The sequence below is a fragment of the Centroberyx affinis genome, unplaced genomic scaffold (genome assembly GCF_046629955.1).
Source record: "Centroberyx affinis isolate AG114_WGS23_722 - 3 ecotype Tasmania unplaced genomic scaffold, CSIRO-AGI_Caff_v1 ptg005541l_1, whole genome shotgun sequence".
NCBI lineage: Eukaryota > Metazoa > Chordata > Actinopteri > Beryciformes > Berycidae > Centroberyx > Centroberyx affinis.
In genome coordinates this window covers 495-22897 of record NW_027282784.1, presented here as the reverse complement: position 1 = coordinate 22897, position 22403 = coordinate 495, and the positions used below count along the sequence as shown (strand labels likewise).

At 38.5% G+C, this 22403-nt stretch overlaps 1 protein-coding gene across 1 annotated transcript; it reads left to right on the top strand.

The window, feature by feature from the left end:
- Positions 1–620: 620 nt before the first annotated feature.
- bms1 (BMS1 ribosome biogenesis factor) lies at positions 621–21786 on the top strand (the record flags this gene model as incomplete). The annotated part of the gene is made up of 19 exons (XM_071546913.1): positions 621–805; positions 1360–1550; positions 2283–2362; positions 2946–3134; positions 3487–3629; positions 4857–4978; positions 5731–5924; positions 6755–6897; positions 8617–9218; positions 9340–9441; positions 10207–10358; positions 11568–11649; positions 12761–12843; positions 13174–13362; positions 15568–15756; positions 16561–16741; positions 17776–17834; positions 20761–20883; positions 21639–21786. Coding segments are annotated over exons 1-19 (3148 nt in total), but the record flags the coding sequence as incomplete, so codon positions are not given.
- Between the last annotated feature and the right edge of the window lie 617 nt (positions 21787–22403).

Sequence of the window (22403 nt, the reverse complement as noted above, 5' to 3'; positions counted from 1 at the left end):
TCGACAGATTAATCAACAATGAAAATAATCGTTAGTTGCAGCCCTACTTATACTATATACTGCTGGGTATCTTACAGTAATCTATAATAATACATCACAATTTATTAGTTGATTACATTTTGTATTAATAATCTGAATCTGCAAAGTAACTAGTAACTTAAGTTATCAAATAAAAGTAGTGGAGTAAAAAGTACAATATTTTCCTCTGAAATGTAGTGGAGTAGAAGTATAAATTAGTAGTACAAAATTGTACTAAACTGTATTCAAGTAAATGTACTTAGTTACTTTCCACCTCTGTCTGAAACATGAACAATTTAACTCAAAATAAGAAGACAAACCATTTTTAAACATGTCTGAAGGAGCCTTCAACATAAATGCTCTCTTTCCAATTGCTTTTCTGACTGTAGGAATGGAGAAGAAGTATTGTGTAGAATGCCTCAATTGATATATTGAGGAATATGATACCAACAACTCTAGTGCCCTCCCCTGCCCGTTTACATATGTTTAACTGGCATTGCACATCTTCTGTAGCAGAACATCTGTACTTCTTTACTATGTTGTCACAGGGTGGTTCTGTTTACGGGCGTACGTGATTTCCAAAGTGCGTTTGTGTTTTCAGAGCGGACAGGATGGACGGAAAGGTGAAGGAACAGAAGCGACATCAGCAGAAGCACAGCGGGCCCAAGGCGGAGAGAAAGAAGACCAGGAAGCAGGGGGGCTCGGCGGAAGAGAAGGATGGACAGAGGAGGAATCCCAAAGCGTTTGCGGTTCAGTCCGCTGTACGCATGGCCAAAACCTTCCATAGGTCAGCACTTACTTACACTCATTCACCTTTCTCACACACTGCAGGGTTCCTATGCAGGTCTGGAAAAGTATTAAAATGAATTTGATAATTTCCATGTCTTGAATAGTTTGGGAATTTGAAAAAAAATGTCTGGAAAAGTATGGAAAATGTTGCGGTTCAGGTCCGATACACACATAATTCTAGCTTTTATGTTGTTGTAGAGCCACTTTGAGTCCACAGTTTCTGTTGATGTGAAGAATAAAGTTCAGATAGAGGGACGCTCTTATTACCCAGCCGCTGTCAGCATGCATTATATCAAATACCCACCAAAATCAAATCCAGTCAAGAACATAGGGTCTGGGAGAAATATGGAATTTTAAAATGGAAACCATGTAGGAACCCTGCCAATCATCTTTTCATCAGTTTTTAATATTGTAATAAAAGAAAATTCCTCTTCTGGGTTGAATTGATAATGGCCTGAGCCAAGCTGTGTTCCCATGACCATTTACTAAGGCTGTCTTTGTTAACATTCTAGCACAGTATGAAACTCTAATCCCTATGTTGTTTTTTTTCAGGGCCCAGGACCTAAAAGCCAAAAAACACCACATACCCCTTGTTGACCGAACTCCCCTGGAACCCCCCCCAGTGGTGATAGTAGTAGTAGGGCCACCTAAGGTGGGAAAAAGCACTCTGATTCGGTGCCTGATCAAAAACTTTACCCGGCAGAAGCTCGGGGACATATGTGGACCAGTAACTATTGTCTCTGGTGAGCTTGCTTGTTTATAGAGTCCAGGGAGTTCTACTGATGATGTCTGATATGTCTTAGGTTTAGGGCTGGGCGATAATTCAATATTATCGTTTATCGTCTTTCAGTGGAATCATATCGTGATGATATGAAGATATTATATCGTGACACACATTTCTGCTGTCTGAATTGATGATGACGAGCAAATTTTACTTAAAAACTCTGATAAAATGAGGTATGGTAGGAATATTATTTGAATATTTCTGTTTTGTTTGACACCACACCTACCATTACCATTCGGTTCAATGAGATGAACATTCATTTGATTATTTAATGTGATTTTGCATACATGAACCCTATTGTGATATCTATTGATATTGAGAAAAATCCTTATGATTATCATGATATTGATTTCAACCATATCGCCCAGCCCTATGTTCAGAAATTAAAGGCTGTCCTCGCATTTAACAGTCAACCCTGTTGAATTAATTACATGGTACAGATGTTATTATTTACAACATGGTGCTCTCTCAGAGGTTATAACTAACAGCTGAATAACTGACAGCTGAATTCCCGTGAATCCTGTTTATATAACCTTTACATATTACCAGAGAATGCCTTTTACACATGAGATGCTAGGCAATTATTGGTCTTTTGGTCCTCTATTTAGCGGTAGCCATTAGACAGGTAGTAAGCCATCCCATTATATTTGTTTTATGTCTTCAGTAAATACTACCTTTTTTTTCTCATTAGGTAAGAAGCGTCGCCTCACTTTCATTGAGTGTAGCAATGACATCAATACAATGATTGACCTAGCAAAAGTTGCTGACCTGGTAAGTGTGGCCATTTCCATTACATTACGCTTTGTTTTCTATTGCCCTTTTTACTGGGAACTGTGCAATACTTTGTTTAGTAAGATAAAAACAGATATTGATTTTGTAAATATGGATGATGCACAAAGATCGAGTTGGCTGTTCGCTTATGAAACATTTAGATTAGCTTCTGTGTATTGTTCATTTGAAACCTATCATTTCAAATATGTTATTTGAAAGAATATAGTAGTACTTTAGAATGTGGTAATTTATTTTATTGATTTTTTTTTGCTCTTATCTGTATCACCGGAAGATGTATGTTTTGTAAAATGGTGGATGTAATCCCATGTGGGATGGGCCAGATGTTTGGCATGACACAGAAATAAAAATTAACTAACTAACTAAACTACATTGAAATTCAATGTAAAGAAATACATTTTGGAGATGTATGAATGGTTTGATTGAAATGTGATGTGAAACTATATCACGGTTTGAGTGGGCATGTAAAAAGTAAGAGTTTGAGTGATCGCCTTTCTATGTCAAAGTTGTAGCGTGGTGATATTCATCTCTATTTATTGTATTTTGTTCTTTTTTTTGCCCCCAGGTTTTGATGCTGATTGATGCCAGCTTTGGCTTTGAGATGGAGACCTTTGAGTTTCTCAACATCTGTCAGGTTCATGGCTTCCCTCGTATCATGGGTGTGCTGACACACCTGGACTCCTTCAAGAACAACAAGGCACAACGTAAGACAAAGAAACGCCTCAAACATCGCTTCTGGACCGAAGTCTACCAGGTAGGCACCAGATAATTCTGTTGTGGTCTACCTTTAGGGCAGAAAAATGGCAGGTTTCTGAAAAGTTGATTTTTGTGCCAAATTCCAATGCAGTATTCCTGTGAGCAATGTTGTCACGATACTAGAATTTTGACTTTGATACCAATACTAAGCTTTAAGATTTGTTGCTGCTATGATACCATGGCAAACCAGAAAAACCATCAAGCAATGTGTTACCAAACTTTTACAGAATTCAGGCTTTTGCAGTGGTATTGGAGTTGGATGGAAATTTTGGTTATTGTGACAACACTGCATGTGAGACTGTCATAACAGACTTTACATGTGTATGCGTTTTCTCTTTGAAACTTGCCAGGGTGCCAAGCTGTTTTATCTGTCTGGTATGGTGTATGGGGAATATCAGACACAGGAAGTGAAGAACCTCGGTCGCTTTATCTCTGTCATGAAGTTCCGTCCTCTGGTCTGGCAGACCTCCCACCCTTATGTGCTGGCTGACCGGTGAGTGTTAACCTGGGGCCAAATCCTCATATCTGTTCAGACTTTCTATTAGTTGGCCTAGGGCTGGACGATAATTCAATATTATCGTCTTTCAGTGGGATTATATTGTGATGATATGGTGATTTTGGGATATCAAGACGCACAATTCTGCAGTCTGAACTGATGAGAACAAGCTAATTTTATTTAGAAACTCAGACAAAATGAAGTATGGTAGGAATATTATGTGAAAATTTTTAGTTTAGTTTGACATCACGCCAAATATTACCTTTCAGTTCAATATGATGAAAATTAATTTGATTATTTTACGTGATTTCGCTTATGTGAGCCATATCGTCATATATATCGATATCGAAAAAAATCCTTATGATTATTGTGATATTGATTTCAACCATATCGTCCAGCCCTAAGTTAGCCTCAATTATGAAGCAATGTAATAACAAATTTATATGGGAACTCTTTTTCACGTAGCACCATCAGTTCATACAGCCCAGTCTTAAAAACTTGAAGGGGCAGTCACAATGTTGTGAGTTAAGTTTTTAAAATCCGATTATCGAGTTTTCTGCATTGATGCAGAATCATTCAAGAATAAATTGTGATGAATCTAAGAATCATTTTACCCCCCCACCCCTAGAGAGGAATAGATGAAAGACAGTGTGATTGCGCTGTTTTTGCATGTTTTTGTTTTGCATTATTTATGTACCATAAATAACATTGCTGGTAAAGCGGTAGGGCTGGGCGATAATTCAATATTAACGCTTATCGTCTTTCAGTGGAATCATATTGTGATGATATGAAGATATTTTGATATCGTGACACACATTTCTGCTGTCTAAATTGATGATGACAAGCAAATTTTACTTAAAAACTCTCATAAAATGAGGTATGGTAGGAATATTATTTGAATATTTCTGTTTGACACCACATCTAACATTACCATTCGGTTCAATGAGATGAACATTAATTTGATTATTTAACGTGATTTTGCATACATGAACCATATCGTGATATATACCGATATCGAGAAAAATCCTTATGATTATCGTGATATTGATTTCAACCATATCGCCCAGCCCTATAAAGCGGACATTAGAGGAATTGCTGCTACCGCCACTTCCGTTTTGGCTTCAAAATGCACCCATGGTTTTGGCCGCTTGGTCTACACTCGTGCTTCTCTTCTGTACTAGTTCAGCCATTACTTCCTTCAAACCTGTTTCTCCATCCAAACAGTATGGAGGATTTGACCGAACCCGAGAAGGTGAGGACAGACCCCAAGTGTGACCGGACGGTGTCCCTCTATGGCTACCTGCGAGGGACATACTTAAAAAACAAAGGCCAGGTCCATATCCCAGGTAAACGAGCATAGCCGTAGTTTGTTTCCCTCGTTTCTAGAGATGGCCTTGTGTTTCCTGTGGAAAATCTGGATGGACAGAGTTTGTCTCCTCCTAAAGTAAAGCAGAAATGTCCCAGCAAAATGTATGGAAAATATATGGAGCCAGTAGTGTGAAATTGGACCCAAGGCTGTGATTCAGAGAACTAGCTGTGCCAAGTCAGGAGATCCACGGGGAAAGCTATTGGATTTGGACTACACAGGTTCATACAGTAACTCTTGTTTTGGATGGTGTATCCAAAATATTGAACTCAACTATGTACAGTGCCTTCTTGCTTTTGGTCATCAGAAAGGTTTTTGTGGAATGGGTTTTTCACAGGGTTTCGTGTACTATTTAAAAAAAGCGAACCTGCCAGATTTGTGTAACAGCACTGTATTTTCCCATCCATATACGGCAAATTAATTAATTAATTTGTAGAAATGGGTAAATAAAAATCCATCTTGACATTATGGGTGTTCTGTGTAGATCACTGACAAAATGTTAACACCACAGAATACAAAAAAAGTTAAGGGGGTTGACTTTTGTTTTCTCCTTAAGATCTTCAGGGAAACTGTGGTTTGGTTCTGTAATGTTAATGAGAATGTGAATGTTTCCCATCACTATTCAGCATATTAATATTGTATATATTTGTTAGTCTCAGCACACGCTCAGATCCAGTGAGTGCTTATAGCGTTGAAAACATATAATTGATACCACTATTGCATGTTTTGCAGGTGTGGGAGACTTTCAGGTGGCAGACGTGAGCTTCCTACCAGACCCTTGTCCATTACCAGAGGCTCAGAAGAAGAGGGCGCTCAATGAGAAGGAGCGTCTGCTCTATGCCCCCATGGCCGGGGTCGGGGGGGTTGTGTACGACAAGGACGCCGTTTACATTGACCTCCCCACCACCCATGTCAGTCAGGAGCAGGTGGGTTCGTGTGGTTTGCATAGCAGTGTCCTCTAGGGTTCGACTGATCTGGCATTTTTAAGGCCACATTTTTAGATTGAGGCTGCAGATAGCTTATGATTTGTGCCGATATTTAATGTCTTTAAATTTGATCATTTTCATGGCAAAAAGTGCAAAGTATTCATTGTTTCCCCCAGAATGATGTTGTTGAGGTAGAAAAGCCTTCGAAACATCATTTAGACCACAGGTTCTCAACGTGGGGTCCGGGGACCACCAGGGGTCCTTGAGGGGGTTCCGGGGGTTCTAGGGGGTCCCAGCGAATTGATAAATTGCTAAACTTCACAATTGTTTAATTTACAGGAAGTTGACACAATTAGAGAATGTAGAAGAATGACTGTTTTGATCATAGTTTCTCTGTTCTCTCTCTACCTACAATACAGATAGTCATAGTAGAATTCTGGACAAAATCATATCTGACAATAAAAACATTCTCAGATTTGGGTCAGAGAGACAAAATGTCATCAAATGGGGGTCTGTGGCTCTAATGTGGACTAAATTAGGGGTCCTTGATATGAAAAAGGTTGAGAATCGTGGATTTAGACCATGCAACCCTAAAACCTGTGTAGTATTGATCAATTATAATATAAATATGCAATCAAAATGCATTATATCCATATTGAAGATGGATGACAGGGACTGGCTGATGTCTGATTTTTAATAAGAGGGCAATGTCAGTTCCATACATCAGCATACCGACACACTGGTCTAACCCTAGTGTGCTCTCATACCTGTACATGTTGGGTGGCTCTGTCAGTTTTTAAGTTTATGGTATCTTATGGTACTTTTAATAGGAGGAAGTGCGTCCCACCACAGAGCTGGTCCAGTCTCTGATTGACACACATGCCACCCTTGATGCCAAGATGGCTGCCAGTAAGGTTTCTCTGTTCACTGGTTCAGCCACCTTGGACCCCACGGATATTGACCTGCAGGACGGGTGAGCGATCTTGGTTTGTGATTCATTCTGTTCAATTATTCGATAATTATTGACATTGTGAGTATGCTTTGCTCGCACATCCTCAATGCATTTTTGTACAGGAGCGTATCTATGTTCCCAGGGTCCTATGTTCCCAGGGTCCTATGTTTAACCCTAAACCCTAACCCTAACCCTAACTCAAACTAACCATATTAAGCAAAGGGTCCTATGTTCCCAGGGTCCTATGTTTAACCCTAAACCCTAACCCTAACCCTAACTCAAACTAACCATATTAAGCAAATACAGAGCTGGGGAACATCATTTTCAGGTTCCCATTATGTGCTATATAGAGCTGGGGAACATAGGACCCTGGGAACATAGGACCCTGGGAACATAGGACCCTGGGAGAGCACATATGTAGAACTGGGGAACATAGGACCCTGGGAACATAGGACCCCTTGTCATGTTTCCATTATGTGCCATATAAATCTGGGGAACATAGGACCCTGGGAACATAGGAATCACCAAAAGGATGAATACCTAAGAATAGCATGTACAAAAGGAGTCCTTTTGTACATGCTATTCTTAGGTATTCATCCTTTCCAGCAGCAAAGTACTTAGTGAAGGTGCTGGTCTTGGGAGGTGGGGGGTGGTTGTTTGCGTTCACAGTGATGGCATAGGGAAATGTCCGTGAGTCTGTCACAATAAAACTGTCAACAGTTGGCATTATAGTACAAACAGTCTTTTCTTCAGTTTTTTCCCCCAGGCCATCAGGCTTCTCAACCAGCAACATTAATCTCAGTGATCACATTGATCAGCCATAAATTATTGTACATATCCATCGGCACTCCTACACTTTATATTCATAATATTTATTACTCTTATTCTTACTGTCCAGACTACCCATCTTTATTGGCTCTGGAACTACTTTTAATGTTCTACTATGTATATTTTTGCTATTCTTGCCCTTATTTGTGACTCTTTTTAACAATTTAATATTTGCTTCTTTTTTTTTTTTATGCCCACTACGTAGTTGTTGCTTGCCACTGTCCTAAGGATTTCACTGTTCAGAATGACCTTGTGTTATATTGTGCATTTGATAAATAAAAACACTTTGACTTTGACAAAGGCACAAATAGAACTTCATACTGATAGTGATAAGAACGGCTTTTTCACGTACTCTGTTACAATTTCTCATGGCAAAGCCTACATAAGTAGCTTGGGAATAGCTTTTAAGGCTGGGTATTGGCAAGGACCTCACGATATGATACGTATCACGATTCATGGGTCACGATACCATACATATCACGTACATATCAATACATATTGCGATACATTGTAATACTCTACATAATTTACTGAAAATTTAAAAATAGAGCTGAAAATACAACTTGCTGTGTACCACTTGGGTAGTCTAATATGTACATCACATTATATTGATAACTCAGCGGATTCTTTGAAGAATGGTCAAATAGTTCCCAGTCAATATCGAATAGTATTTTTGCTTGAAATGCCCATTCCTAATTAATTATTACAAAAGATAATTAGTCAGGCTGGCGTGGTAGCCAATAGGATTCAGTTTGTGCTGTTTTGATACCACAGCAGTAACTGCCGTTGAATAGTAGCAACTTCCAGGAATCTGTTACGACTGTATTTTAATTGACTCAAACCCTGTATTTGGAAGAAAGTATAAAACATTGTTTTGCCGTGTGTGTGTGTGTGTGTGTGTGTGTGTGTTAGGGAGAAAGAAGGGCTTCAGGAGAACCGGGTTTGGGATGCCAAGACCCAGCGAGAGAGGAGGAAGGTTGTCTTTACCGAGGAGGAAGAAGAAGAAAACGATGACAGCGATGGCAGCGATGAGGAAGATGGCACCGATGGAGATAGTGATCAAGACGAACAGGAAGACGAAGAAGAGACTGATCAGGATGAAGAGGATCACTTATCCACATTGATCAAAGAGGCAAGGGCCAAAATTGAAAAGACAGAGAAGACGGACAGTGCTCCACCGGTGAAGAAACATAAAATAGAGGAGGGGAAAGATAACGGGGAGCCATGTGTTGAGCTGCCAATGTTTGCCGACAGCGAAGACGACCTGGAGATGAGCGACGAAGAGCGAGGGAAGAGAACCGAGGATGAGAGTGAAGAGGATGAGTCCGATTTTGACGAGGAAGAGGCGGAGGCAAAAAAGGCCGTGGGACCAGGAGACTCTGGGCATTGCTCTGAAGAGGATGACGATGAGGAAGAGAGTGACGACGAAGAGCAAGAGGATGACGATGGTGCGGAAGAAGAGTCAGAAGCTGAGATTGAGGAGGAGGAAGAAGAGCCATGTTGTGACACTGAAGGTATCCAAGTGGCCTGAGGGTCTGTGCTTTTATTTATCAATTTATGAGTTTTATAAGGTGGAAAAGATGGTAGAAGCTTCACTCTTCATTCTCCACCTCTCTCTGGCTCGTCTGTTCACAGGGGCTCTTCGGTGGAAGGAGGGCCTGCAGCAGAAAGCATCAGAAGCGTTTCTACGGCAACAGCAAGCCGCCCCCAATCTGCGCAAACTTGTTTATGGCACAGGTAATGAAGATCCCTTCCTGCCCTTCCTCCTCCATCATTTGTGATGGAGAATCATATGTAATGGCATATTTGACAGATTGTTGTATTTGACAGAAAGCCATCTCTCTCCTCCATCTAATGATAGTATAGCCTGATGTTTTCTATAGTAGTCATTGGCATGGTAGTATATCATTTTGTTAAACTCTGAATTGGGCCTCTGTATGAATGTTCACCTTGGATTATGGCACAAGGGATAATAACATCATATCCTGTCTATTGATACATCTTTTGTAGGAGTAAATCTCATAAAATAGTATAAAATCAGTATGCAATTAGACTTCCCATGTGTTTTCTCTCCAATTCAAGTTATTTAATATTAACTGCTGATACAGAGTCCTGATCCATTATTTTTGTCTTGGTTTTTTTTTTTGTTTTTTTTAACAATTAAACAGCTGTGTGTTACAAGCATCACTCTGATGGATCTAAAATCAGTAAAACCAAACCAAGTTAGGAAAGATAAGCCTAATAGTCACATAACTGCAGAATAAGAATAATATGTTTTTTAACTTAATAAAAATAAAGTATACATTTCCATTACACTACCTTATGCCATCACATAGCCTATGTTTACTTGCTTATTAGTCTGTGTCTGTAGTTACTGGTGTCTTTGAAGACTCTTTTTTTGTCTGACAACTCTATCTGCACAAAGTGTTCAAACAAATGTGCCATGACAACAGCTGCTTGTGAATATGCATTTCATTGGACTCAATTTGCCTCTGTCTTCAGTTGCGGAGGATGAGGCTGGTGAGGATGAGGAAGAGGAGTTGGGAGGTCTGTTTCGAGTCAGCCGCCCTCAGAAGACCAAAAAGTACCGGGCAGACGCCCCAGACTGCTCCCTCTTCAGCCCAGACAGCTCCCACAACTGGGATTTGGAAGAGGTAGAAGAAAGTGTGATTCCTAACACATTTGATTTTATTGGTCTTTAAAAACAGTGTCTTACAGTTTTTCTTGATTGCCAAGACACATTTCTTGAAATTATGCTCCATTTCCCAAAACTCTAAACACAAACACATAACTGCACACTCATCTTCCCAAAACTCTAAACACAAACACATAACTGCACACTCATCTTCCCAAAACTCTAAACACAAACACATAACTGCACACTCATCTTCCCAAAACTCTAAACACAAACACATAACTGCACACTCATCTTCCCAAAACTCTAAACACAAATGCATAACTGCACACTCATCTTCACAAGCTTCAAACTTCCATGTCAAAACCAAACTCTCCACTCAAAACCATGTGATCTTACATCTAAACCAAACTTTGCCTTCAGACATCACACAAAAGCCATCAAATACACACACACTGCAAAGTAGCCATTACACACTGGTGAGATCAATTCAAAACACTACTGTAAAAACCTGTTACTGCAATGAATAATGGCACTTATGGTTTTCCCCCAGAACAACCTCTTTACATGATGAACACAATATAAAGACACAACACATGTATACATTTTCAACATTTTTAATTCCTCAATGTACTGTAGTAAAACTGAAATTGAGTGAAAAAGTAAATGTACTGTAAAAAATATGCAACTTACTGTATAAAGAACGTAGAATATAGTAAAATAATTTCCATGTATTTACCAATATAAACCAATGGAAAAAAAGCAGTTTGTACATAAAGAAAGAAATCACATCTATTCTGCCTCAGCATCCTGTCTATCTATCCTGAGGTTCTGATTGGTGTGTGAACAATTTTGACTCTTAGTGTTTGTACCTGGGGAATTGTGTGTTAATTGGGTTTGAGCTGTGATGACTTGAGTTAATGATATTGAATTCCAGTGCTTTCTAAATGAGCACATGGTGCAGTCAGTGATATATGAAGGGATTTGTGTGTAGAGTTTTTCACAAAAAGTTCAACAAAGTGTTTATAGTTTTGGGAAATGGGTTTGTCTTTTGGTAGATGGCGTCATGGTTTGGGATGTTTAGTTAACAGGCCCAGTTATAGTGTGTAAGCGATCGAGAAAAACCGTAACAGCTAATAAATGTAATGTTTCATGGGTCCCCTGTGTGATCTCGAAGAAGACCATTTAAAAAAAAATGAAACGAATATGTCACTATGTTCTTTTCCAGATGCTCGATTCAATCAGGGATTGCTTTGTAACGGGGAAATGGGAAGAAGGACAAGATGCTGCCACACTGCTGAAGGAAGACGGTGAGGAAAGGAGCGTATAAAGGGAACCCCCCCCCCCCCCCTCCACCACACTCGTGTAACTTTTAGGGTTGAAATGGTATCTGTGGAAAAAAAATGCCCTGTTCACTAGGGCTGGGCAATATATCGATATTATATCGATATTGTGATATGAGACTAGATATCGTCTTAGATTTTGGATATCGTAATATGGTGATATGGCATAAGTGTCTTTTCCTGGTTTTAAAGGCTGCATTACAGTAAAGTGATGTCATTTTCTGAACTTACCAGACTGTTCTAGCTGTTCTATTATTTGCCTTTACCCACTTAGTCATTACATCCACATTACTGATGATTATTTATCAAAAATCTCAAGGTGGAAATATTTTGTGAAAGCACCAATAGTCATCCCTACTAGAGCTGCAACGATTAATTGATTAATCGATTAGTTGTCAACTATTAAATTAATCGGCAACTATTTTGATAATCGATTAATCGGTTTGAGTAATTTTTTAAGAAAAATAAGTCAAAATTCTCTGATTCCAGCTTCTTAAATGTGAAAATTTTCTGGTTTCTTTGCTCCTCTATGACAGTAAACTGAATATCTTTGGGTTGTGGACAAAACAAGACATTTGAGGACGTCATCTTGGGCTTTGGGAAACACTGATCCACATTTTTCACCATTTTCTGACATTTTATAGACCAAACAACTAATCGATTAATCGAGAAAATAAAAGACAGATTAATCGACAATGAAAATAATCGTTAGTTGCAGCCCTAATCCCTACAATATTGTCGTAATATCGATATCGAGGTATTTGGTCAAAAATATTGTGATATTTGATTTTGCCCATATTGCCCAGCCCTACCGTTCACTATGCCACCCTCAGACCAGGACACACATAGGACCGGGAATACTTTTGGTTTAATTATGAGACCTCCACTGGCTTCTGTCTGCATGCTATGAGGGATCCATCTGCACCATCATTACCAAAATTATTTGAAAAGTTTGGATTTAAAAAACAAAAGTGGAAATAATCAGAAACCCTGTTTAAGGTTAACTACACAGCTGGGTGTGGAAACATGTTACAGCAGACAAGACCTTAAATCCTTGCACTTGGTTCTTTTTCTTTAGAGGAGCTGTACGGTGACTTTGAAGACCTGGAAACAGGAGAGGTCCATGAGGGCCCAGCTGGGAAACACGAGGACCAGGCTGAGGTACGTAATCTTAAGCGGGGATAGTGGAAAGCTTTTTTTTTTTACACTAAATGTCTTGTCAAAATGGATAAAAGGTGTCAGAAATATATGCATACTGAGCGATGAAGCATGGACAGGAGTTCAGACATGATATATCTTGGATATAATTTACAAATTTACTTACTAATATTTCCCAAGTAGCCTCGTTTCACTTTTCTGATTGTGTCTGAAGCAAAAATTCGTTTTAAAAAAACAGATGTTAAAGAATATTCAACTTCCGTCAACTCATCTACGCGTTTTGCTTTTTTCCCCCGTTTGGATCCTTTTCGTCCTCGCGCACGGCGTGCCCAGGAGAACGGTGATGAAGACGAAGAGGACGATGACGAAGAGAGGCTGATGAAGGTGGACGACGACGAGGTCCAGAAGAACAAGCGTCTGGAGAGGAAGCGGAGGCTGAAGGAGCGCTTCGACGCCGAGTACGACGACGGAGACGCCACGTACTTCGACGACCTGAAAGAGGAGCTGCAGAAACAGGCTGAGGTGAGATGATCTGTACACAGGGGTTTCTCTGTCTTTGAAAAGTGAGTCAGGTGGTACCATCACTTGTTTGAACTTTCACAAAGGCTGCTGGAGTCCATTCAGAATGTCCTAAGATGAAGAAAACACACAAGTTGAAATTTCTCAAATGCCTTCTGAAAGAAAAGATTTTAAGTATCTTAATAGAATGGGACTTAATTATGGGCAGAAATATGTGTCACTAGAAACTGAAATTGAATTATTTATATTTGAATTTGAATCGCTCAACTTGAATAATTGCATTAAAAAACTGAATTTGAATCACATAATTTGAATTTGTATTGTTTAACTTGAATAATTGCATTGAAAAACTGAATCTGAATAGCATCATTTGAAATTGAATTTATTACTTTGAAACTGAATTTCAATAAACTTGAAACTGAATGTAATATTATGAAATTGAATTCATTTGCTCTGAAACTGTATTCGGTTCTCACAATTCAAATTCAGTTCTCGTAATTCAAATTCAGTTCTTGCAATTCAGTTTGAGTTTACTGAGACACACATCCTGGTCGTTAAAGAATTTAGTTAAACAATACAAAGTTAAACAATACAAATTCAAATTATGTGGTTCAAATTCAGTTTTTTAATGCATTTATTCAAGTTGAGCAATTCAAATTCAAATGTAAATAATTGAATTTCAGTTTCTAGTGACACATATTTCTGCACATACTTAATACCAGGGCTCAGCAAAGGTCTCAAACACTATGCCATATTGAAATTTTACTGTTTATGCTTGCTGGGCACTTTTACATATGTTGGTAGAAAGTGCAAATTCAGGCTAAAATGCATCATTTCAGTCAGCGATCAGAGTGATACTTAAATGCTGGGGAATTCTTAGACCTAGCACACGCTCACTGCTGTTTCCAAGTTTGTATTTACTCTGAAGTTTTGGTTCATCACTTCCTGTGTGGAGCAGATTTCCCACCAGTAAGCACATATCACCAGAGCTTAATTTGAGCAAATGGGGTGAAGCTACAGTGTCTTAATTGGTGAGGATAGAGTGCACTGGTAACACTTTACAATAAGGGTCACTAAGTTAAGGGTTAGTCATCTTTATAAACTATTAAATGATGTATAAATTAATACCTTAGTTAACATGAACACCATTAGTAAATTACACATTAGTTAACTGTTAATTAAGGATTATTAAGCATTTAACTAACCCTTAACTTAGTGACCCTTATTGTAAAGTGTTACCAGTGCACTTCTCTATTGCAGTGCCACTTTGTGATTTAGGCTGATAAAATGGCAGGATTTTTTTTTTTACATAAAAATGTGTCTAGTGCAGCTTTAACTATCAACCATTAACGGAAGTTGATGTGCTGCCAACTTTTTGAGCTATGTGAGCTATGCATCAAAAGAAGTGGCAAGGAAATAATTCAGTGTCAAAAGCAAATCACATCGGTAAGATGGCAGCTACCACAATTTTGGTAATTATATATTTATGATGCTTGCTAGCTGCTGCTGTTCTGTTCTGGTTTATTTATTTATGTATTTATTTATTTATTTTTTACAACTCGTTTTATTGGGGTTTTCAGAGTTAGACATACAGTCGAAAATAGGAAAAATAATTTTCAATGCAGATATAGAGAAAACATGAAAAATAAAGAAGAAACGGATATACACGAGAACAGATAAATCAATTTTTACAGGTGAGTTATCGTACACAAATGAGGAAAAAAAGGAGTATTGCAAAATAGTTTGCAATTTGCACTTTAATTTTTTGCAAATTCAGTTCAAATATAGACAACACGAAAATGTATTAAGACAAGATTAATAAGAAAATATAAAGGAAATAATGGAAGGAAAAAGAGGAAAATAAAATTTAAAAAAAAGGTGGTGAAAAATTAAATTGGATGTCGGATAGGTCAATTGTGCTCTTGTGACTCGTGTTTAAACTAGGCTAGTTTGTGGGAAGGGTAAGCGCATTGTTATTGAAGTGGTCTATAAAGGGTTGCCAGATCTGGTAGAATTTGTCTTCACACCCTCTCAATGAGAATTACATTTTTTTCCAAGTGCAGGTGCTGCATAACATCTTTCATAAGGGCAGAGTGGGTTGGAGCCTGTCTTTGCTTCCAGTTTAATAATATCAGCCTGCGTGCTAGAAGGGTTTCTTCTGGTTTATTTATAAAGAATCTCGTCTCCTTCATCCTCTCCTGTCCCCAGCTGAACCGGGCGGAGTTCGAGGACGTGGACGACGAGACCAGGGTGCAGTACGAAGGTTTTCGGCCGGGAATGTACGTGCGATTGGAAATCCCTTCTCTGCCTTGTGAGTTTGTCACCAACTTCGATCCCCACTACCCCGTCATCCTCGGAGGCCTCGGCTCGAGTGAGGGCAACATAGGATACCTGCAGGTAGGTGAAATGGTTTTTTTATGGCATGTTAACACAGACAAGTCCAAAGAAAAATATGAAATTGCCGCACACACCGGATCACCTCTGGCAAGTTTTGCTTTGCTTAATCAGAAAGTGACAAATTTGATCAAATAAATGTAATTAAATTGCGGATACAAGTGAGATGAGGTTTCTCTGCAGCTAGAGAATGGATGGATGGCAATAAATTAATAAAAAAATTCAATCTTATATAATTGTGTCCAGGGTACCGGCGATTTCATTATCTTGTGCAAATGCTTGGGCTTTAGTAACACTTTACAATAAAGGTACACTAAGTTAAGGGTTAGTTAATGCTTAATAAGGGTTAATTAATGCTTAATAAGGGTTAATTAATGCTTAATAAGGGTTAGTTAATGCTTAATAAGGGTTAATTAATGCTTAATAAGGGTTAGTCAATGCTTAGTTAATGCTTAATTAACGGTTAACTAATGTGTAATTTACTAATGGTGTTCATGTTAACTAAGGTATTAATTTATACATTATTTAATAGTTTATAAAGATGACTATTAAATAATGTATAAATTAATGCCTTAGTTAACATGAACACCATTAGTAAATGATTACCAGACACATTAGTTAACTGTTAATTAAGGGTTAGTTAATGCTTTAACCCTCAATTAATATACCCTTATTGTAAAGTGTTACCCAAATATCTTTCATCTATTTTTTTCAGTCAATTCCATATTTCTTTTGCATCATCTTTATTGTTTATAACATTAGAAAATAGCAAGCATAAATGTAAAAGACGTTTCCGGTGTCGTTCAGATGCGGCTGAAGAAACACCGCTGGCACAACCGCATCCTGAAGACCAGAGACCCCCTCATCCTGTCGCTAGGCTGGCGCCGCTTCCAGACCATCCCCCTGTACCACATGGAGGACCACAACGGACGCCACCGCCTGCTGAAGTACACGCCACAGCACATGCACTGTGGAGCCTCCATCTGGGGTGAGCCTCCTCTGCTGGCTGCAAACTGTGATTAGGGTTTTTCTTTTTGTAGTACTTTAGATAGTATGTATTTTTTTCCTTTCCTGAATGTTGATGACATATATTCAGAAATGCACAATTTACTGTTATTATTTGTGTGTTTGTTTGTTGTTAATTATATATATATATTTTTTGACCAAGTTTGTATTAATTTTCAACGAAAAATTGCAGACATACAATCAGTTAAAAAGGTAAACATAACATAGCAGAAATATGATGTGCAAAAGAGGTTGACATTTTATACTAAGTACAGCTTAGAAAAATAAATTAAAATAAATTAAAAATAGTAATAGACAGAGATTAAAATAGTTAAATTATACAATTCTAATAATAATAATATTGGCAAAATAAAAATGTATATATAAAGATGTACATGTGCAAATACATACATACACACACATCCACAGACACACACGCGCACACACACACACCAACACACATACCTTCGCCACCCAGGTATATATATAGAAATGAATTAAGTCAAAATTTCAAAATGATAAGCCATACTCGCAGTATTGAAATCAGCTGCTAGCTTTTTAATTATAGAGTTAAAGAGTAACTAAGCCCCACCCAAATCTGTGGTGAAGCCTGACACCTAGTGGTGAAAAGTAGGGTACTGAACTGGTCTTCTGCTATTGGCTGGTCTTTGAGCCTTCTATAGAGTACAACAGGTGGTGACATCACCTGGCACAAAGACCAGCCAATAGCAGAAGGCCAGTTCAGTACCCTACTTTTCACCATTAGGTGTCAGGCTTCACCACAAATTTGGGTTTGGGGTTTAGTTACTCTTGAAATAGTTATTAAGTAATCTATGACCTGTGGGCAGGAGAAATTGCAACAACATAAAACTCACCTCTTTCTACATAAGTCTCTGGCACAGAACAGTGAAGAGGGCTTGGAAGAAGGCTTGTTTTCCATCATAGGTGATTATCCTATGATTATCCACTCTGTTTTGTGCTGTTAACTCACATTCCCTCTCACTTGTCTCTCTGCAGGTCCCATCACACCACAGGGCACCGGCTTTCTAGCTGTGCAGTCAGTAGCAGGAACTAAAGTAAGCCTGATTTACTCCATTTACCGTTGCTTTATTATTAGTTTGTTCTGCATAGTATCTCCATACTGCTTTGTGCTCACCTGTTATGTAATGATTAGTTCAAGTGACATAGGCCAGAAATAGACCAAACTGTTCAGATTTGTTTAAACGTTAACCATTAATGCAGTTAAAACTGGTATAGTCGGTACAATTGAAATTGGTATACATGTTGAGACGTAACACACTCCTAGAAACTCTACAAGCACAAAAAATCCAAATACAGAAACAACATTTGCAATTTGATTGCATCCATAAAACAGGTGCATGGCAGTTTCTGTTCCATGCAAAAAGGACTGGTCCCCACCCCTCCATCCATCTGTGATAAAAAGCTCTTTGTTACCAGGGAATGACCCTCCACTGTAGGCCACCTGACCTTCTAGGGAACAGCACGCTAGCAGCGACAAAAGTGGGAAAAGGTTATAGGACAAGTGGTTATGATAATACAACAAATCATAGTGTAAAAGCATCAAATAATGATTATCAATTAACCTCACCTATAATCATTACCCTCACATATTTCATAGTCTCCCATCGGTTTTCCCTTTTGATAATCACCCAGTCCTTTATAATCTCCTGTTTTCCCTTTCAATAACCACCCACTGTATAATCACCCACCCGATTTTCACCGAATGGTTTATAATCTCCTAGCTGTTTTCCTTGCCTTTTTCCCTTCACCCACTCAATAATCAACCACCTGCTTCTATGCAAATTTGGAGTGTCAATCAAAACGTCTGTGGGTGGACCCAGACAGAAGCAATCAATTGATTTGATTGGCTGCAAGGTCTGACGGTCGAGGTGGGTAGCCCGGCCAGAAGAGCGTTGCTGTAGTCTAGGCGGGAGATGACAAGTGCCTGGACCAGGAGTTGTGCAGGAGTTAGGAAACTGTGCACACGGATTTGTAATATGTACATGGATTTGTAATATGTACATGGATTTGTAATATGTACATGGATTTGTAATATGTACATGGATTTGTAATATGTACACGATTAACATCAAAGAGGCACACCACAGTGGTCCATTAGTGAATACATCTATAAATGTTATATGCAACTCAAAGGTCCCATATTGTGGACAAAGGGATTTCCCTTGCCTCTTTGAGTTGGATGTGCTCTCTAAGTATTAATGCACAGCCAACTAAATCCACACAATCCATATTAGGAAACCGTTCCTCTAAACGAGCCGTTTGGATTTCCATAACTTTGTGGCGTCACAACGGTACGCTCATTATCATTTGTCTGCCTACAGCACCATTGCTATTGTAAGAACTAATAGGCTAACAAAGCATAAAAAAGATAAAAGATAAGAATTTACCTTGGTTGTGGCAGTGGTTTGTTGTCGTCTGTTCTTTCAGATTCAACATCTGACTCTAGCAACATTTATGATTGGATCAAATTACGTTGGGAGGTTGCCATTATTTGTTTACCAGAGAATCTTCACTCCAGTTAAACCAGAGTTTAACACCTGTGGCTAGTGGAGCTGTAGTGTCTCACGTTTCACTCTTGAAATGGTTAGCCAATCAGAACAGAAGGCCGTTAATATTAATGAGCCTTAGAGACAAACAAAAACAGCCTGTTTTTGGTATGGCTCAGACAGATGCTGGAAAATGAACGTGTAAAAATGGTCAATTTTTTAATGGACCTCAAAACATACAATAATATAAGTGTGAAAGTGTAAAATATGGGACCTTGAACATGCTTTTTCTACAAGCATTTTATAGGGAGTAAATATGTTTCATATTGTCACCAATCTGGGAATAAGAAGAATGCACATTGGATCATAAATTAGACTGGTGTGATCAATCAATGGTTATAGGCCTAGGTGCCTAATAGCTATTATAGCTCACTATGCCAAGTGGTGCGTAATGGCTATTGCTCACTGTATAGAGGCCTAAAAGTCCCTCTTTGACGTTATTGCCATGGCATCGGCAAATGGGGATCCTTTAAATACACAAATAGTTAGTTAATTAGTTTATTTTTATTTCTGTGTCATGCCAAACATCTGGCCCATCCCACATGGGATTACAGGACACCACCATTTTACAAAACATACATCTTCCGGTGATACATATAAGAGCAAAAAAAAAAAAATTACCACATTATAAACTACTACAATATTCTTTCAAATAACATATTTGAAACGATAGGTTTCAAATGAACAATACACTGAAAAGAACTGCTACAAGAGCTTTTTTTCTCATGTCCCAGGCTTTCTCCAGGTAACTAGCTAATCTAAATGTTTCATAAGTGAACAGCCAACTCAATCTTTGTGCATCATCCATATTTACAAAATCAATATCTGTTTTTATCTTACTAAACAAAGTATTGCGCAGTTCCCAGTAAAAAGGGCAATAGAAAACAAAGTGAAACTCATTTTCTATATCAGTCAAACACATTGAACAAATCCACTTTTCTTCTTCCAGACTGACATATTGTCCAGTATCAACCATAAGTGGTAAAATACCAGATCTCAGCTGGGCACATAAGGCTCTTTGCTTTTTAGATAAATTATATACAACATAATAAATATAAAATCAGCGGACATACAGTATTACAAATCCATGCGCACAGTTTACTAATCCATCCACACCCAGTTGTTTTCGTTGTTCTTGTTATTGGACTACTGAATTTCCCCAAGGGGATCAATAAAGTGCTTTCTTACCTTACTGTTATAGAGAAATAGAGAAATAAATGGTGCAGTATGCTGACTACCCCTCTTCACTAACCCTGACTGTACACCAATACCTATTTTTTGTGATGCTTTTGTGCAAATCTGAACAGTTGCTATACGTCATGTCGCCTGGACTAAATTTTTTGCATTGTGGTTTGTATTCAAGGCCGTTGGCCAATATTGTTTTTACAGATGCATTTCTGTTTTTCTTTTGCAGGCTAATTTCCGTATTGCTGCCACAGGAGTCGTCCTGGACCTGGATAAGTCAGTGACTATAGTGAAGAAGCTCAAACTCATTGGCTACCCATACAAGATCTATAAGAACACTTCCTTCATTAAGGTGGGGAAGCTTCATTTGACTTCACCAGCATGCCACAGCCTTACAACAGTAGTGCTTCCCCTTAGAACTGTTTGTACCTGTAGGGGTCAGGGCTGATGTTGGTAGTTGTTATTGGGATTGATCCCAGTGCTACTCCTATTTCTAATCTTATTCCTGATCCAGCTCCTGATTTAAGAATTATTCTGTAACACTTTACAATAAGGGTCACTAAGTTAAGGGTTAGTTAATGCTTAATAATCATTAACTAACCCTTAATTAACAGTTAACTAATGTGTAATTTACTAATGGTGTTCATGTTAACTAAGGTATTAATTTATACATTATTTAATAGTTTATAAAGATGACTATTAGATAATGTATAAATTAATACCTTAGTTAACATGAACACCATTAGTAAATGATTACCAGACACATTAGTTAACTGTTAATTAAGGGTTAGTTAATGCTTATTCCCTTAATTAATGTACCCTTATTGTAAAGTGTTACCAATTATTCTTATTTTGATCACAATAAATTGACATATTGCAGCATACCTGCCCTATATTTGTTTGCTTTTGTTTTGTTTGACCAATGAGGCCAGATGATATATTGATGTATTTATTAGGGTTAAACTGATATTGGTTCGTCAATGTATGGGGCCGATATTTGCCTTTTTATTAAATACTATCATAAATATCCATGTGAAGGAGGTTCCTGTTGATGATAAACACTATAGAATTCCACTGTGTTAACAAACTGTACATTTGTGTTCACAGGGCATGTTCAACACGGTGCTGGAAGTAGCTAAATTTGAAGGAGCCTCTATACGAACAGTGTCGGGGATCAGAGGTCAGATCAAGAAGGCCCTGTCCACACCAGCCGGAGCTTACAGAGCCACGTTTGAGGACAGGCTGCTTATGAGTGGTGAGCACAGTGTGTGAGTGTGTGTGTTAGAGGTCTTCCCCGGTCCAAAAATTGAGACCTGATCCGACAAAGACCCAAGGACACCAGACCCAAAACCAAAACGGACCCGCCCATTGTCATAAAACACTGAACCGGACCTGTGGATAACAGGATCCGACGTAACCCGAACCTGAACAGTGAATATCAGGACCTGAAACCAACTTTTGGACATTTGCAGGGTTCCTACGCAGGTCTGGAAAGTCTGGAAAAGTATTAAAAATGAATTTGATCATTTCCAGGTCTTGGAATAGTCTGGGAATTTGAAAAAATGTCTGGAAAAGTATGGAAAATGTTGCGGTTCAGGTCCGATACACACATGATTCTGGCTTTTATGTTGTTGTAGAGCCACTTTGAGTCCACAGTTTTTGTTGATGTGAAGAATAATGTTCAGATAGAGGGACGCTCTTATTACCCAGCCGCTGTCAGCATGCATTATATCAAATACCCACCAAAATCAAATCCGGTCAAGAACATAGGGTCTGGGAAAAATATGGAATTTTAAAATGGAAACCGTGTAGGAACCCTGCCAATCATCTCACATATTCTGATATTTGTCGCTGTGAAGAACAATCTTCATC